At 33.9% G+C, this 17737-nt stretch overlaps 1 protein-coding gene across 2 annotated transcripts in view; it reads left to right on the top strand.

The window, feature by feature from the left end:
• CCDC30 (coiled-coil domain containing 30) overlaps nucleotides 1–17737 on the top strand; it is an 89145-nt gene that overhangs the window by 14876 nt on the left and 56532 nt on the right. Inside the window, exons 6-8 of one of the 2 annotated variants that reach the window (XM_081054870.1) lie at nucleotides 77–192; nucleotides 2421–2519; nucleotides 14226–14351. In XM_081054870.1, coding sequence (XP_080910996.1) covers nucleotides 77–192; nucleotides 2421–2519; nucleotides 14226–14351 — 341 coding nt within the window. The remainder of the gene's footprint in view (nucleotides 1–76; nucleotides 193–2420; nucleotides 2520–14225; nucleotides 14352–17737) is intronic. The other variant, XM_081054871.1, reaches the window with a different exon arrangement.

Genomic DNA, 17737 nt, shown 5'->3' with positions numbered 1-17737 from the left:
CTTAGTTTGTAGAATTAGTTCTCCTAGTTGAAACTTAGATCCAGTTGAGTAGATTGTGTTTTTCTTTCTGTTTTAGATTCAATTGACCTAAAGAAAGCAAAAGAACACAATCAGAGACTAGATGAGGAAATTCTGGCTTTAAGAAATCGGGTTCGATCACTTGACTCAGAAAAAAAAGTGCTTGGAGAAGTGGTAAGTTGTTTGATTTGGTCTGTTCTTAGATTTTATTTAAATGTGCATGGAATGACAATCAGCAGTAGAGCCACATAGATATATATCACCTGTTGGTCATTGGCGAGGACTGATACTGGTGGCTCTAGCATCCCAGGAAGATGGCATTCTTTGAGGTGGATGCATTCCATCAGTATTCATATTTTATACATCTTAACTATGCTAAATAGTAATCTTATTGCTATTGTGTTAGTTTAGGATCTTTTAAATAAGGATTTAGATAATAGTTTATCCTTAGTACACTTACCAAATAGAAGTTATTACTCTATTATGTTGGATAAGAATGAGATTATTAATAGTATACTCTTAGTTGTGTTACATTTTTGAACCATTTTTCCATATTGATTTTTAATATATACTTCCAAGTTCTGGATATATTACCTATCTCTTCAATTTTAGTATATATTCATTTCACAGTCATATCTCTAGTGTCTGTAACACAATGCCTGGCATATACCAAGTGCTCAAGAAATTTTGTTGCAAGAATGAATAAATATCCATTAGGATGGCTATGATCAAAACAGCAAAAAAATAACAAATGTTGATGAAGATGTGGAGAAATTGGAACCCTTGTGCATTATTGGTGAGAATGTAAAACGGAACATTGTGCTGAGTGAAATAAGTCAGACGGAGAAAGACAAACACCATATGATCTCACTTATATGTGGAATCTAAAGAAGAGAATAAATGAACAAACTAATCAGAAACAGTCTCAGAGATATAGAGAAAAAACTGAGAGTTGCTAGATGGGAATGGGGTGGGGATGAGGCAGAAGGTGAGAGGATTAGAAAGCTCAGTGGGTAACCACAAAATTGCCATGGGGATACGAAAGACAGTTTGGGGAATATAATCAATGATGTTGTAAAGATTTTGTAGGGTATCTGAAGGACACTTGTCTTATTAGGGAGACCACTTCATGGGCCGTGTAGGTGCCTGACCACTACAGTGTGCACCTGAAGCTGAAGCTGAATAATAATGAATGTCAACTATAATTTAATATATATACGTGTATATATATATATATGTATATATATATATATATATATATATATGTATATATATATATATATATGGTCAATATATATGGTCACAGGATGTGGCGTACAGGATAAGGAATAGTCAGTGGAAATGTAACAGCTATATAACGATATCAGAGGGGTAGTAGATTGAGGAAGGGGGGTTATTACTCTGTGAGGGATATAAATGTCTAACTATTACTTTGTTTTGTACACCTGAAATTTAAAAAAAAACAAACCACAAAACGGGACAGCCACTGTGAAAAACAGTATGGCAGTTTCTTTAAAAAGTAAACAGAGAATTGCCATATGATTCAGCAATTCTGCTTCTGGGTATATACTCAAAAGAACTGAAAGCAAGGACTTTAACAGATGTTTGTACACTTATGTTCATAGCAGTGTTATACGTTAATAGCCAAAGGTTGAAGCAACCCAAGTATCTATTGACAGATGAATGGATACACAAAATGTGGTATATGTGTACAATGGGATATTATTCGTCCTTAAAAAGGAAGGGAATTCTGACATATGCTACAACATGGATGAACCTTGAAGATGTTATACTAATTGAAATAAACAAGTCCCAAAAAGACAAATAGTGTATGATTCCACTTATATGAGGTACCTAGAGTAGTCAAAATAGAGTGGTGGTCGCTAGAGGCTGGGGGGAAGGCCAGAACGAGGAGTTATTGTTTACTGGGTATAGTTTCAGTTTTGCAAAATGAAAAGAATTCTGGAGATGGATGGTGGTGATGGTTGCACAATAATGTGAGTGTTTAATGCTGTATACTTAAAAATGATTAACCTGGTTAAAATTTTGTGTTATGTATATTTTATCATAATTTAAAATTGCAGTGATAAGAAAGGATGAATAAAGACTGTTCAAGTTGTCTTTGTAAATTTATATATCTAATACTGATAGATATTTATATGTTTAATATATATGTACACATATATATACATGCAAGATAAATTTCAGGACGTATATCGCAAACAGTATTACTTCTGAAAATGGCAAAAGGGATTGTGGGGGAAGGTTTTGTGAAGGAAAATACCACTTTTACTCTATATACCTATGTGTTGTTTGAATTTTTTACATGAAGAATGTATTCATGTATTAGTTCTATATTTTAAAAACAAAGCAACTACCCCCTTCCAACTTTTGGATTTTAGGTTGAAAGGCTTAAAGGAGACATTCGTGAATCTCAAGAGAATAAGCAACTTGGAAACCACTCCCCTGGGAAAACTGTGGGTGCTGAACAAAAAATACAGGTATTTTGAAGTTCTGTTTTTTCTGATTTCTAATATTAAGGGAGTCACATTTTTACAGAGCAATTGGTGCTCATCATTTGCTACTCTCTTCTTATTGCCTGTCTTTTTTTATTGCTCAGCCAATGGAGGAAGAAATTGGTGTACAGAGGATGTGTTTCTGTTCACTTCTGTCACACAGGGAACAATTAACATGAAAAATATGATGGATTGTTTCTTTAAAGAAAAAAAGAACTTACAAAGATGCAACCAATTTGGGTATTTTTAATCATCAAAATGGAGTTGATTTATAGAATCAACCAATGGCGGCGGGGGCGGGGTGGTAGCTGGAACCACACTGAACGAAGTAAAATATCATATGTAACTAATACATTAGGCTCCATCCAATGTGTACAGTGTCTAGTCTTTTCAGCATGATCAGTCTCTGAAGTGGTGGGCAAAGTGATTAAACATGAGACTAACTGAAGCAAGAGACAATGTGTTTTAGGTAAGACTGTTTTCAGACATTCAGGCCAAGGAGTGGGGCTGCTTTGGGGAAGCCTTTCCTCTAACATAACTGAGATGAGTGATATCCCTTGTTTCTGAGGGATCTCATTCACCAGAGCATCCCCCCACCCCCACCGCCAGGGGGAATAGCATTTTGTACATACAAGCAACAGGCATTTTTATTGTATGAAGAGTTAACACCAATCAGCAAGGTGAGGTAAACCACCCAAGGAACAAATGTGCAAAGGATATGCACAGCAATATAAAAGCCCAATAAACATATTTTTAAAGCTTTAAACCTCATTATCAATCAATGTTTTTATTGTAACTCTCTAGGCCCTATATCCCAGACCTCTTAGATATCAGTGAAAATATAGACCTAGGATTTCCTGGCTCCTCAGCCAAGGCATTAATATCCTTCCTCAGCCAAGGGACTAGTATCCTTCAAAACGCCCTTGCAGGCAAATAATACATTTTTGTAGGAAGGGAGGGAAACAGTGAGGGAGGGAAGAGAGAAGGAATTTCTAGGTAGCACTTAGGTAACTTTTACAAAAATTATTTCCAAAGAGCCTATTTGCTCTAATTTAAAAGATACATTTGGCACACTTGTCAAAAATCATTTGACCATATATGCAAAGGTTTATTTCTGGGCTCGGTATTCTGTTCCATTTGTCTATATGTCTTTATGCCAGTACGACACTGTTTTAACTACTATAGCTTTGTAGTAAGTTTTAAAATAAGGAGAACGGAGTCCTCCAGCTTTGCTTTTCTAAGATAATTTTGCCTATTTGGTATTCCTTGGGATTCCACATGAATCATGTCATGGGTTTTTCTATTTCTGCAAAAAAATGTTATTGGGATTTTTATAGGGATTGCATAGAATCTCTAAATCACTTTGAGTAGTATTGACACCTTAACAATATTAAGTCTTTCAAGCCATGAACAAACAATGTTTTCACTTATTTATGTTTTCTTTCATTTCTTTCAGCAATATTTTATAGTTTTCACTGTACAAGTCTTTCATCTCCTTGGTTGCTTCCTAAGTATTTTATTCTTTTTGATGCTACTATAAATGGAATTGTTTTTTTGTAATTTCCTTTTCAGTTTTTTATTGTTAGTGCATAGACGTGCAACTGATTTTTGTGTGTTGATTTTGTATTCTGCTACTTGGCTGAATTCATTTATTATTTCTCACAGTGTGGAATCTTTAAGGTTTTCTACATGTAAGATCATATCATCTGCAAACAGAGATAATTTTACTTCTTCCTTTCCAATTTAGATGTCTTTTATTTATTTTTTTTCTTCCTTAATTGCTCTGGCTAGGACTTCCAGTACTATGTTTAGTAGAAGTGGTGAAAGCCGATATCTTTGCCTTATTCTTTTTTTTGTGTGTGTGTGTTTGTTTTCTATGGTTTACTTGTTTATTGACCAACATCCCAAAGGGAAACATAACAATAGAAAAATGTGACATTTTGATGTTGATAAAGAAACAGGAATGGTCAACCAAATAGAATGTGACATTAAGTTGACCAAAAGAGCCTTTTTTTTTTTAAATTAGAGGTTTATCATGTATATCCCTCACACTGTGTGAACCCCCCTCGCCCCATCCACTATCCCTCTGACATCGCACAGAGCCATTACATTTCCTCTGTCTCAATTTCTAATGCTGTACTCCATTTCTTGTAAGTATATACATACATATATATACACATATATATACATATATATATATATATATATACGTACATATATATATATAATTATAGTTGGCATTCATTTTTGTTCAGCTTCAGCTTCAGGTGTACAGTGCAGTGATCAGGCATCCTTGCCTTATTCTTAATCTTAGAGGAAAAGTCTTTCACCATTGAATATGATGTTAGCTATGGGTTTTTCATAATATGGCTATTATTATGTTGAAATAGTTTCCTTCTATTCCTAGTTTGTTGAGTGTTTCTTAATCATGAAAGGGTGTTGAATTTTGTCAAATGCTTTTTCTGCATCAAGTGAGATGATTGTGTGTTTTCTTTTCCTCTATTCTGTTAATGAGGTATATTACATTGATTAATTTTTGTATGCTAAACCATCCTCGCATTCCAGAAATAAATCTCACTTGGTCATGGTGTACATCCTTCTAATACATTGTTGAATTTGTTTTGGTAGTATTTGGTTGAGGATTTTTGCATCAATGCTCATAAGGGGTATTGGTCTGTAGTTTTCTTTTAGTGTCTTTGTGTCTTTGGTATCAGGGTAATGCTGGCCTCAGAGGATGAGTTAGGAAGTATTTCTTCCCTTTCAAGTTTTGTGGAAAGTTTGAGAAGGATTGGTGTTACTTCTACTTTAAATATTTGGTAGGATTCACAAGCGAAGCCATCAGGTCATGGCTTTTCTTTGTACAAGAAATTTTTGTATTACTGATTCAATATCCTTACTAGTTCTAGGTCTACACAAATTTTCAAATCAAATAGATTCAGTCTTTGTTGGTTTTGTGTTTCTAGGAATTTGTCCATTTCTTCTAGGTTATCCAATTTGTTGGCGGACAGTTGTTCAGAGTACTCTCTTATAATCCTTTATTCCTGTAGAATTAGTAAGAATGTCCCCACTTTCAATTATTATTTTAGTAATTTGAGTCTTCTCTTTTTTTTCTTAGTCATTCTAGCTTAAGGTTTGTCAGTTTTGTTATTTTTCCAAAAAAACAACTTTACTGATTTTCTATATTTTTCTATTCTCTAGTTTGTTTATCTCTGCTCTAACATTTATTATTTCTCTCTGCTACCTTTGGATTTAGTTTGTTGTTCTTTTTCTAGTTTCTTAAATTATAAAGTTAGTTTTGTTTATTTGAGATCTTTCTTGTTCTTTAATGTAAGCGTGTATAGCTATAAATGTTCACCTTGACACTGCTTTCATTGCATCTTACAAGTTTGAGTATGTTGTGCTTTCATTTTCATTTGTCTAAGTATTTCCTAATTTCTCTTGTGATTTCTTCTTCAATCTATTGGTTGTTTAAGAGTGTGTTGTTAGGCGGTTACGTTTTCTTTTCCTTGTCATCAAGACATGAAATATATGTGGATTTCTAAAATAATAAAGCTTTACATTAACTCTTCAATGATCCTTTCACTTCATCCCACCTAAAGCCAGCTGGAATGGGCTAATGAGGAACATTGTAAATAGATGTTTCTTCTCTTTAAAGGTATTTAGAAGTAGAAGACTTTAAAACTAGAAATGGTATTCAGTGAGTAAGTAATCCATAGTAGTTAAATGATCTTTTAAAGTCACTTCCTGAGGAAAGATGACATAGCTAAATAGATTTTTGCCTTTAAAATTATCTCTTGATCTTTTGTGAAGAAAAAACTTTAAGCTTCCTTGGTCATGTTTAGCAGCCTGGCAATGGTGATATTCAATAAGTATTAACTAAAGGATAATTGTTAGCAGAGGAATTAAATGAACTAAGCGCTGTAATCAGTAGGTAAGGAGTGATAGCCCTTTCCAGAGCTGGTTTCCAGATCTTGACTTAGTGTCATGCTTTCCTTGGCCTGGGTCTTTAGCTTTAAATGGGCACTGAGGTGCTGCATGCAGTCATTCCTTGTCTCTGACTACTTTTTTCTCATTTTCCTACAAAAAGGAAATAAACAAATGGAAACTAAGGTTTGAGGGCCTATAATGTTGCAATGACTTTACTGCTGGGGGTGTGACCTAATTCATTTAATGTAAACAGAAATTCTGGTAGGTAGGTATTATTCACCTTGCTTTCCAGATGAGGGAAACAAGATCACAAATTCATAAATGTGGAAGTCAAGAGTTCAAATTTCAACTGACTGAAAAAAAACATGTTTTTGCCACTGTGATTTTCAAACTGTGTTATAGGGATTCTTACTGTTCCACAGATGCAAATCTCTAGTTCTTTTACCTCTACAAGAACCAGAGAAGCCTCCATTTCTGGGCACTCTGTAGATGGTTTCCCTGTAACAGTTATTTTGAAAACAAATGGGAAAGGAGAGTACTGTGACTTAAAAAGCACAAATAATTTAGAAAACTACTCCCTTAAATCAAGCAGGTTCCTCAAGATATGACTGTGTTCCTTTCCGATTTCTATATGCAGACAGATTTACCATTAAATAGACCGACCATCTTAGTGCTGCTAACATGTGTGTTCTCAGAGAAAACGCTTAACAGGGAAGAAATGCTAGGTATCTGGCGGGAATAATAATAGCCACAATATACTGAGCACCTGTCATATGCCACGATCTATCTGTTCAAGGTGTTCTAGTAGGTTGGTGCAAAAGTAATTGTAGTATTTGTAATTATTTTTAACCTTTTAAACTGCAGTTATTTTTGCACCAACCTAATACAAACATCATTTTGTGTAATTTGTATAACAGTCTTTTCCAAGGTAAGTGGGAGTATTCCCATTTCATGTTTGAGAGAACTTAAAGGAACTTGACCAACATAAGAGGCAGAGCCAGGGACTGGTTCAGGTTTGTCTGGCCCTAGAGCTCATTTTCTACATCATTTATAGACCAGATTTATAGTGTAGGATTTATAGACAAGATTTTTTTTTAATTGGGTTGACAATTGTTAGTGAAAGTACATAGATTTCAGGTGTACAATTCTGTATTACATCATCTATAAATCCCATTGTGTGTTCACCACCCAGAGTCAGTTCTCCTTCCATCACCATATATATGATCCCCCTTACCCTCATCACCCACCCCCCAGCCCTCCTTACCCTCTGGTAACCACTAAACTATTTATAGGCAAGATTTATATTAGGGATTTATTATAACTCATGGGGTGGTTATAGCATGCCCAACACTGAGCACATAAACCATCTCTACCTGGAGGTGATGACCAGGCAATGTTTCATTCTCTACAGTGCCTGCATTTGCCATCTCATTTCCCTCTTACAGTACCTGAGAGAGGGTACAGTACAATGCAGGCACATAGGGATGGCAGCATACTGTGCCTGGGACAGTTTGTACAGTTTGGTTCAGAGCATCAGGTGGTCTCTACCTTTCAGATAGTAGAACATTAATAGTGGAAAATTCTGAGCTTTTACATAGTTCTCCAGAGTTGTTGGCAGCTACCCTTTGCCAATGAGGTTATTCCCTAGCAAGTCCATTAGTCCTCCTCTTTGTTTACTGCTGGCTGACAGGTAAGGTAGGCTCCCTTAGGCTACTCAGAGGTCTGTGTATCCTATTGCTCATTTCTCAAACTATTTGCTGCCTTCCTGTGTTTTTCTGTTTTAAACTTTGGTTGCCGGTCCTAGGAAGCACATAAATTACCTAACTGTGTTACTGTATTTAGTATGCCATAATTATGATCAGTTTCAAATATATATTCTTTTAAAAGTTAACTTCCAAAAGTTACAGAATTAAAATACATGACATTCTTATACTGAGAAAACACAAAGAAAATCAGGGGAGTTTTCAGTTATAAGAGTTGAAATGTTTCATGTACTTTGTACTGTGGCATCTCAGATGGTGTAAGAGGAGAGCTAAGGAGACTCTTGCCTTGAGTGTTGAATGCATCAACATGTGTGTGAATGTGCAAAAACGTTCACCAGTGTAGATGGCGGCTGCTAAAGTGGGAGAAGCTGCTCTGGGGACAAAAATATATTCTTTTCTGTATACTTGAATATTGCTGCTAAGAAGTCATCGTGATTCTTAACTAGGTCTTTTGTCCAAATCACTGGACAGGAGAATTTGTAAAAGTTGCACTTGGGTTTTACCATCCATTTTTCCAGTAGTGTTCCGCTTTCTTTCCAACTTATCAGTTTAGGATTGCTATCCCTGTTTTATGATATTAAACATGTGAAAGGTAAATTTTGGTAATCAACTTTATAAACTAATGAATTAATTTTTTAAAAATCTATAGTTTAGTACACATCTGGCAGTAAGTTATGAATCTAGAAATTACAAGCAAAACTCCAGAGTACTTTCCCCAATTTAATTAGATAAAATTTAATTAGATAAAATTCTTTAGTAAATCAACCCTTTCCTTTCTTCAGCCTAAGTAAATGAATATTTTTATCTCTGAATTAAACTGAAAACTTAAAGTTTCTGTTGAAACCTAATTCTGAATAAAAGTAATGTCAATGTTGGTGTGTTCTGTTTCCAAATTACAACTACATACTTATAAACTTCTTTGGCATATAATTTTGTTACTGGTCAAATCAATGATAAAAACTTGCTTTTGGAAAGTTTTTTTTTTAAAGGTAAATGATCAGCTTGATTCATTCAGAACAGTTAGGATTCTGTAGTATGTTTTTCTAATACTTGTTCCCTTTGGTTCAGCTGCCAAATAGCAGCAAGGGCTCAAATACATAATAAAGAAACTCCCCAAAGGATCCAAGATCAGATAAGAGGTGAAACTTGTTAGTGGGGAGAGATTTCAGGGATATAGCCACCAGGAAAGACACTTAAACAATATAGCTTATTTTTTCAGTTTTTTAAAAATGACACATGTATGTATGTATTTTAACTGGTGATTTATTTGGATTAAGATTTCCATCTTAGAACCTGAATTATCAGGAATATAGGAATACAGAAGAGAAACCAGTATGAAAGGTCAAGAGACAGTGAAAGTACAAGATTTGAATGAGGTAAGAAATAAAAAGATTATTTTCAGTTACATTTTCTAATATAGGTGAGGCAAACACTACAGGGGTGCTTTAAAATTACTGAAATAGGCAAAAGGAGAAAATACAGTTCCAGAAATGGTAAATCTAATTCCTATGATTATGACCAGTGGTTACAGAAAGCCTTCCAGTAGTTACTCAGAAGGAGCCCACTAAAATGTATTTAGGATAAACTAGAGTATTGAAATTATAAAGATGACTAAAGGTATTGTTTGACTAAAAAATAAATGTGAAAATTCAGAGCAATCCAATAATATAAACTATCACTTACAGATGCTTTTTATAATTGAGGTACCCATATATGTCTGGGTATCATCCCTATTTTTCAGATGAGGAAACTGAGGTTAAGAAAAGTTATGTAACTGGCTCAAGATCCTACCATTGGTAAATAGTAGGACAGGACTGGTAGGACTCTTTTCCAACATATCATTCTGTGGTTCCCAAGTTAGAGAGTGTAGACATGTCAATTTAAATATATAGTCAATCCAAATATATAGTTAGTTTGCTTGACAGGTTTCCTTTGCCAATGTAGAGGGGTATGCAGCTTGATGGCAGTATTAAGGAAACTGACTCATTCTCACTCTGTATTCACTAAGCTGCATTTTGATCTCAATTTCCTGATAGGTTTTTGTACACAAGACAAATTACACTTTGGCATGTCTGAATGGAGTAAATATTAATAGTATCGCTAGACAGATTTACTGGTGAATTCTACTAAATATTCAAAGAAGAATTAATACAAATCATTTTCAAACTCAAAAAATAGAAGAGGAAGGAACACTTTCAAACTCATTTTATGAGGCCAGAATTACCATTACTAAAACCAGAGAAGGCACCACAGAAAAGTTATTTATTATAGGCCAATTTCCCTAATGAACACGGATGTAAAAACCCTCAACAAAATATTAACAAACCAAATTCAACAATAGGGATCCTATTAAAAGGATCATACACCATGATGAAGTGGGATTTATTCCAAGAATGTAAGGATGGTTCAACATCTGCAAATCTATCAATGTGATACACCACATAAACAAAATGAAGGATAAAATTCATATGATCATCTCAATAGATGCAGAAAAATCATTTGACAAAATCCATTATGATAAAAACTCTCAACAAAGTGAGTGTATACGGGACACACCTCAACATAATAAAGGCTGTATATGACAAGCCCACAGCTAACATCATACTCAAGGGTAAAAAGCTGAAAGCTGAAAAAAAAAGCTGAAAGCTTTTTTCCCCTCTAAGATCAGGAACAAGACAAGGTTGCCCATTCTTGCCACTTTTATTCAACATAGTATTGGAAGTCCTAGCTAGAGCAATTAGGTAAGAAAAGGAAATAAAAGGCATCCAAATTGGAAAGGAAAAAGTAAAACTGTCACTGTTTGCAGATGACATGATATATGTAGAGAACCCTAAAGACTCCATCAAAAAGAAAGTGTTAGAACTAATAAATAAATTCAGTAAAGTTGCAGGATACAAAATTAATACACAAAAATTTATTGTGTTTTTATATACTAATAAAAAACTACCAGAAAGAGAAATTAAGAAAGCAGTTCCATTTATGATTTCATCAAAAAGAATAAAATACCTATGAATAAATTTAACCAAGGAAGTGAAAGACCTGTACACTGAAAACAATAAGACATTGATGAAAGAAACTGAAGAAGACACAGATAAATGGAAAAATATTCCATGCTCATGGACTGGAAAATTAATATTGTTAAAATGTCCATACTATCCAAAGTAATCTACAAATTCAGTGCAATCCCTATCAAAATTCCAATGGCATTTTTCATAGACATTTGTATGGAACCACAAAAGACCCCAAAAAGCCAAACCAATCTTGAGAAAAAATAACAAAGCTGGAGGCATCATGCTCCCTGAATTCAAACTATATTACAAAGCTCTAGTAATCAAAACAGTTTGGTATTGACATAAAAACAAACGTGTAAATCAATGGAAAAGAATAGAGAGCCCAGAAACAAACCTATACATATATGGTTAATTAATTTATGACAAAGGAGCCAAAAATATACAATGGGGAAAGGACAATCTTTTCAATAAATTCTATTGGGAAAACTGGACAGCCACATGCAAAAGAATGAAACTGTAGCACTATTTTACTCCATATGAAAAAAATCAACTCAAAATGTATTAAAGACTTGAACATACGGCCTGAGATCATAAAACTACTAGGAAGAAACATAGGTGGTAAGCCCCTTGACACTGGTCTTGGCAATAATTTCTTGGATCTGACACCAAAAATATGCAAGTAGGACTACATCAAACAAAGTATTCTGTACAGCAAAGGAAACCATCAACAAAATGAAAAGATAACATACCAAATGCAAAGAAATATATACAAATCATATGTGTGATAAGGGGTTAATATCCAAATATATAGAGAACTCATATAAATCAATAGCAAAAAATACATATATATATATATATATATATATATATATATATATATATATATATATATATATATATGATTTTAAAATGGGCAGACGATCTGAATAGACATTTTTCCAAAGACAAACAGGTAGGTGGTCAACAAGTACATTAAAAAATGCTCAATGTCACTAATTATCAGGGGAATGCAAATCAAAACTACAATGAGATATCACCTCACACCCATTATAATGGCTATTGGTATTATCAAAAAGACAACAAATAACAAGTGTTGGCAAGGATATAGAGAAAAGGGAACTCTTGTGCACTGTTGGTGGGAATGTGAGTCAGTGTAGCCACTATGGAAAACAGTAAGGAAGTTCCTCAAGAAATGAAAAGTAGAACTACCATATGATCCAGCAATTGCACTTCTGGGTATTTATCCAGAAATGTGAGAATGCTAATTCAAAAAGATATGCACCCCCATGTTTGTTGCAGCATTATTTATAATAGCCAAGATATAGAAACAACCTAAATGTCCATTGATGGATGAATGAATAAAGAAAATGGGGTATATATACTCAGTGGAATATTATTCATCCATAAAAAGAGAAATTAAATCTTGCCATCTGAGACAACATGAATGGGCCTTGAAGGCATTATGGTAAGTTAAATAAGTCAGATACTGTATTGTCTCACTTACATATGGAATCTAAAACAAAACAAACAAAAACTGAACTCATGGATATAGAGAACAGATTGTGGTTGCCTGAGGCAGGAGGGGATGGGGAATGATTGAAGAGGGTGAAAAGGTACAAATTTCTGGTTATAAAATGAATAAGTCGGGGATGTAATGTACAGCACAGTAACTGTAGTTGATAATACTGTATCATCTATTTGAAAATAGCTAGGAGAGTGGATCTTGAAAGTTCTCATCATAAGCAAAATAAATGTTTAACTATGTGTGGTGATGGATGTTGACTGAATTGTTGTGATCATTCACAAAATATACAAATATTGAATCATTATGTTGTACAGCTGAAACTAATATAATGTTGTACGTCAATTATACCTCAGTAAAAAATACGTAAAATAAAACAAGGGCTTATAAGTTAGACTTGCTTTGAATCCCAGTGCTGACTGTGTGACGTTGGGCAAATTACCTAAAATATCTGAGCCTCACCTATGTTCTCTGTAAAAAGAATGTACCGTATTTTGCCATGTATAATGCACATTTGTTTGCCCAAATTTGTGAGGGAAAAATAAGGATGCGCATTATAGGTAGTACATGGGTAGTACTAATTCCATATCTACATGTTTTTAATTCTTTTATTTATGCTTATGAGTTAAAAGTGTAACTCTAGAAATCAGTAATTATTTTTGTATGCAAAATAATACCCTGGAACACAATAATCAGTTTTGTTGAACTTACAATGCTCTTGCAATGATGAAGAGTTCTTTGTCTTCTATGATGCGTAAACATCATAAATTTGTTACCAGTACATAAAATTTCTTATACCTTATATCTATTCTTGTGTTTTGTATTTACTTGTTACGTAAAATCTCTTGTACCATAATATGTTAAAAAATAAACACTGAAATTCCTTTGTAATACAAAAAATAAGTACCTAAATGTAAACAAATAAAAATTTGAATTGAAAAATTAAAACGAAAGATTTTTTTCCTGAAAGTTTGGGCCCAAAACGTGGGTGTGCATTATACATGGTAAAATACAGTAATAATAGTTCCAATCTCATCGGAATCCTGGAAAAACAAAATGAGATAATGCATGCAAAGCATTTACCGTAATATCTGACATATGGTAAGCACTAAATAGTAACTGCTATCATTATATTTGCAATTATTATCATCAATTTGTGAAGATTTCAATGCCTTATATTTGGTAGGTGCTTAAACTTTACAACATACTTTCCAAATCATATTTTACTCCTATTCTGATGGCTATGATATACATAGAACAAGTATTTGCTCCATTTAGTGTTGAGAAAACAGCCTTGGAAAGAAAAATGTATCTTATGAGCTATGGTACCATGAACTAGTTTTCCTAGCTTTCTATCTCCCCTAGATGACTTTATAATTGAGTTAGGCAGAAAAACGTTATTATCAGAATTTATAGGAAACATGATTATTATGTATACAATTAATTATGTAAAAAATACTTTTTGCAGATACTGAAAATGAGCCAAGAAAAAACTGAAATATTTGAAAGTGAGTTGTCAGAAGAGAGAGAAGGGAGAAAGCAATTGACATCTGATCTTAATACTCTACAGAAGGATTTGAAAGTTGATAATGAGGTATTTTGCCATTTAGGATTTTATTTTCCTCTTTTTGCATTTCTAATTTAAGGATTTCATGTTATCATTTATTTTGATTTCCAAATAAATTGCAGCTATAGAATATTTGTTTCTATCAGCAATAATGGGGTGACTGCTGTTTCCCCAAGATGAGTCCTAGCACTAGCCAAGAACAGTCCTTTAAGTAGCAAGTGATCGTTATGATAGTCATAGAATCATGGATTCATCTCTCCTTTTAACTGCTTGTCCTGTTATCTTGGAAAAGTCATAGACATAACCAGCCTATATTTGGAAGAAAGACTGAGAAGTGAGTTCATGGAAGTTTAGATCACCAATTTAGAGGACGGTGACAATCGGTTTGTAGGTTGGGCAAAAGCCAGTGCATTGGCCTAAATCCTATCCTGAAGGACTTATGGGAATGTTCCATGAAATGAGGTAGGAAATTGATACCACTTGCCCTCTTCCTGTGGTATGAGGTGGCCATGCCTTACGTTTTCTCTTTTTTTGCCCAATGCCTTCTCATCAACATTTTCCTCCTGCTCTGATCTCAAGGCTTTGGGAACATACCAAGTAGATCCTCTCTTAAAGTAAATTTTATATCACCTGTCCCTTTCGTAGAGCGCCACAGGCTGTCTCTCAGACCTCAGTCATTCACCTGCTCATTCCGTGTCGTCAATGCAGAAAATTGATTTTTAAAAATCTATGTCTAACTAACGTGTTTTCTTTCATGGAAAGAGAAATCAGAGGATTAGCGGAAACCTTAGTTGATTAAGTCACTAAATATGCATTATTAAGTAAGGGAGCATAATTCGTTGTTAAGAACACAGAATTTGAAGTCAATCAGACAGTTTGAATCTCAGCTTTACCACTTCCAGGCTAGCTGAATTTAGGCAGGTCACAAGTTCTCTGAACCTCAGTTTCAATAACCCTACCTCATGGTGTCACAAGATTAAAGATAAACCATGTAGCACATTGTTTTATAAAGGAAACTTTTTGAAAGGACACATTTTAAAACAGGTAATGTAACTAATGCAGGAATTGCTGAAGAATTTACCTCTATACAAGCCTTGGGTAAAGCAGGAATGAGTCTAGAAACCCAGGCTTTCAACCTGTGAATGACAGAAATTAAGGATGCTCACTTTAAGTAACTAATTTAAGTAACCTTTGTTTTAACTACTAAGAAATGAGCCTGCTGCGAGAAGGATAGGTTGAAATATTTAAGACATTTGTCAGAATCATTTCAAAGATTCCTTTTTAGATATGTTAAACCTTTTATGGGGGAAGTCTTATTTTATTCTACTAAATATCTTCATTTCTTCAATTGCAAAAATCAAAGTCAGAACTTATAACCCTTTATAATGAAATTCAAAGTCTTCTAGGGGCAGCAGAACACAGAGACCATTTTTTAATAGCTTATAACCTGCTACAAAGAGAGAATTCTGAATTAGAAACAAAGATGAGACTGAATTATTAAGTCTTTAAATGTTCATGTATGACATACACGTATTTTTCATGATAAAAGATAAGATAAAAACCCACAGCTAACATGCTCACTGGGGAAAAATTAAAAGCATTCCCCTTAAGATCAGGAATAATACAAGGAAGTCCACTTTCACCTTTTATTCAACATAATACTGGAAGTCCTTGCCACAGCAATCAGACAAGAAAAAGGAATAAAAGGCATAGGAATCAGAAAGGAAGAAGTAAAACTGTCATTGTTTGCAGATGACTTGATACTATATAGAGAGAGAACCCCAAAGATTCCAGAAAACTATTAGAACTGATAAATGAATTTGGTAAAGTAGCAGGATACAAAATTAATATTCAGAAATCAGTTGCATTTTTATATACCAATAGCAAACAATCAGAAAGAGAAATTAAGGAAACAATCCCATTTACAATTGCATCAGAAAAATTTTAAAAATACCTAGGAATAAATTTAACCAAGGAAGTAAAAGACCTTTACTCAGATAATTATACGACATTGAAGAGAGAAATTAAAGAAGATACAAATAATGGAAGCATATACCATACTTATGGGTATAAAGAATTAATACACTTAAAATGTCCATACTACCCAAAACAATTTATAGAGTCAATGCAATCCCTATCAAAATACCAATAACATTTTTCACAGAACTAGAACAAATGATCCTAAAATTTATATGGAGCCATAAAAGACCCCAAATAGTCACAGCAATCCTGAGAAAAAAGAACAATGCTGGAGGTATCACACTACCTGACATCAAAGTATACTACAAAGCCATAGTAATCAAAACAACATGGTACTGGTATGAAAACAGACACATAGATCAATGGAACAGAATAGAGAGCCCAGAAATAAATCCATGCCTATATTTTCATTTAATATATGACAAAAGAAGCAAGAATATACACTGGGATAAAGACAATCTATTCAATAAGTGGTGCTGGGAAAACTGGACAGATACACACACAAAAATGAAACTGGACCACCTTCTTACTCCATACATGAGAATAAACTCAAAATGGATTAAGACTTAAATGTAAGACCCGAAACCATAAAACTCCTAGAAAAAGACATAGGCAGTCAACTCTTAGACAGTCAACCCTTGGTAATATTTTTACTACTATATTTCCTTCGGTAAGGGAAACAAAAGAAAAACAAATGGGACTATAAACTAAAAAGGTTTTGCATAGCAAAGGAAACCATCAACAAAACAAGAAGATATCCGATTACTGAATGGGAGAAGATATTCACCAATGATACATCTCATAAGGGGTTAATATCATATACACACAGACACACACACACACACGCACACACATATATATAACTCACACAACTGAACACTAAGAGAACAAACAATCCAATTAACAAATGGGCAGAGGACCTGAATAGGCATTTCTCCAAAGAGGTCAATAGACATGAAAAGATGCTCAACATCACTGATCATCAGAGAAATGCAAATAAAAACCACAGTGAGATATCACCTCACTCCAGTCAGAATGGCTGTCATCAATAAATCAACAAACAACAAGTGTTGGCAAGGATGTGGAGAAAAGGGAACCCTGTGCACTGTTGGTGGGATTGCAAATTGGTGTAGCCACTATGGAAAACAGTATGGAGGGATCTCAAAAAATTAAACATAAAATTACCTTATAATCCAGCGTTCCACTCGGTATTTATCCAAAGAAATCCAAAAGACTAATTTGAAAAGATATATGCACAATTTTATATTTTTAAATATATTATATATATATATATATATATATATTCATTACAGTGCTATTTACAATACGTACCAAGATATAGTAAATGCCCATCACTACACAACTGGATAAAGAAATTGTGGTATATATATGCGATGGAATATTACTCTGCCATAAAAAAAAGTGAAATCTTC

This window comes from Rhinolophus hipposideros, assembly GCF_964194185.1.
Source record: "Rhinolophus hipposideros genome assembly, chromosome: 8".
NCBI classification, from domain to species: Eukaryota; Metazoa; Chordata; class Mammalia; order Chiroptera; family Rhinolophidae; genus Rhinolophus; species Rhinolophus hipposideros.
Note: the sequence above shows the minus strand (reverse complement) of the source record. Positions and strands in the feature narration are given on the sequence as shown.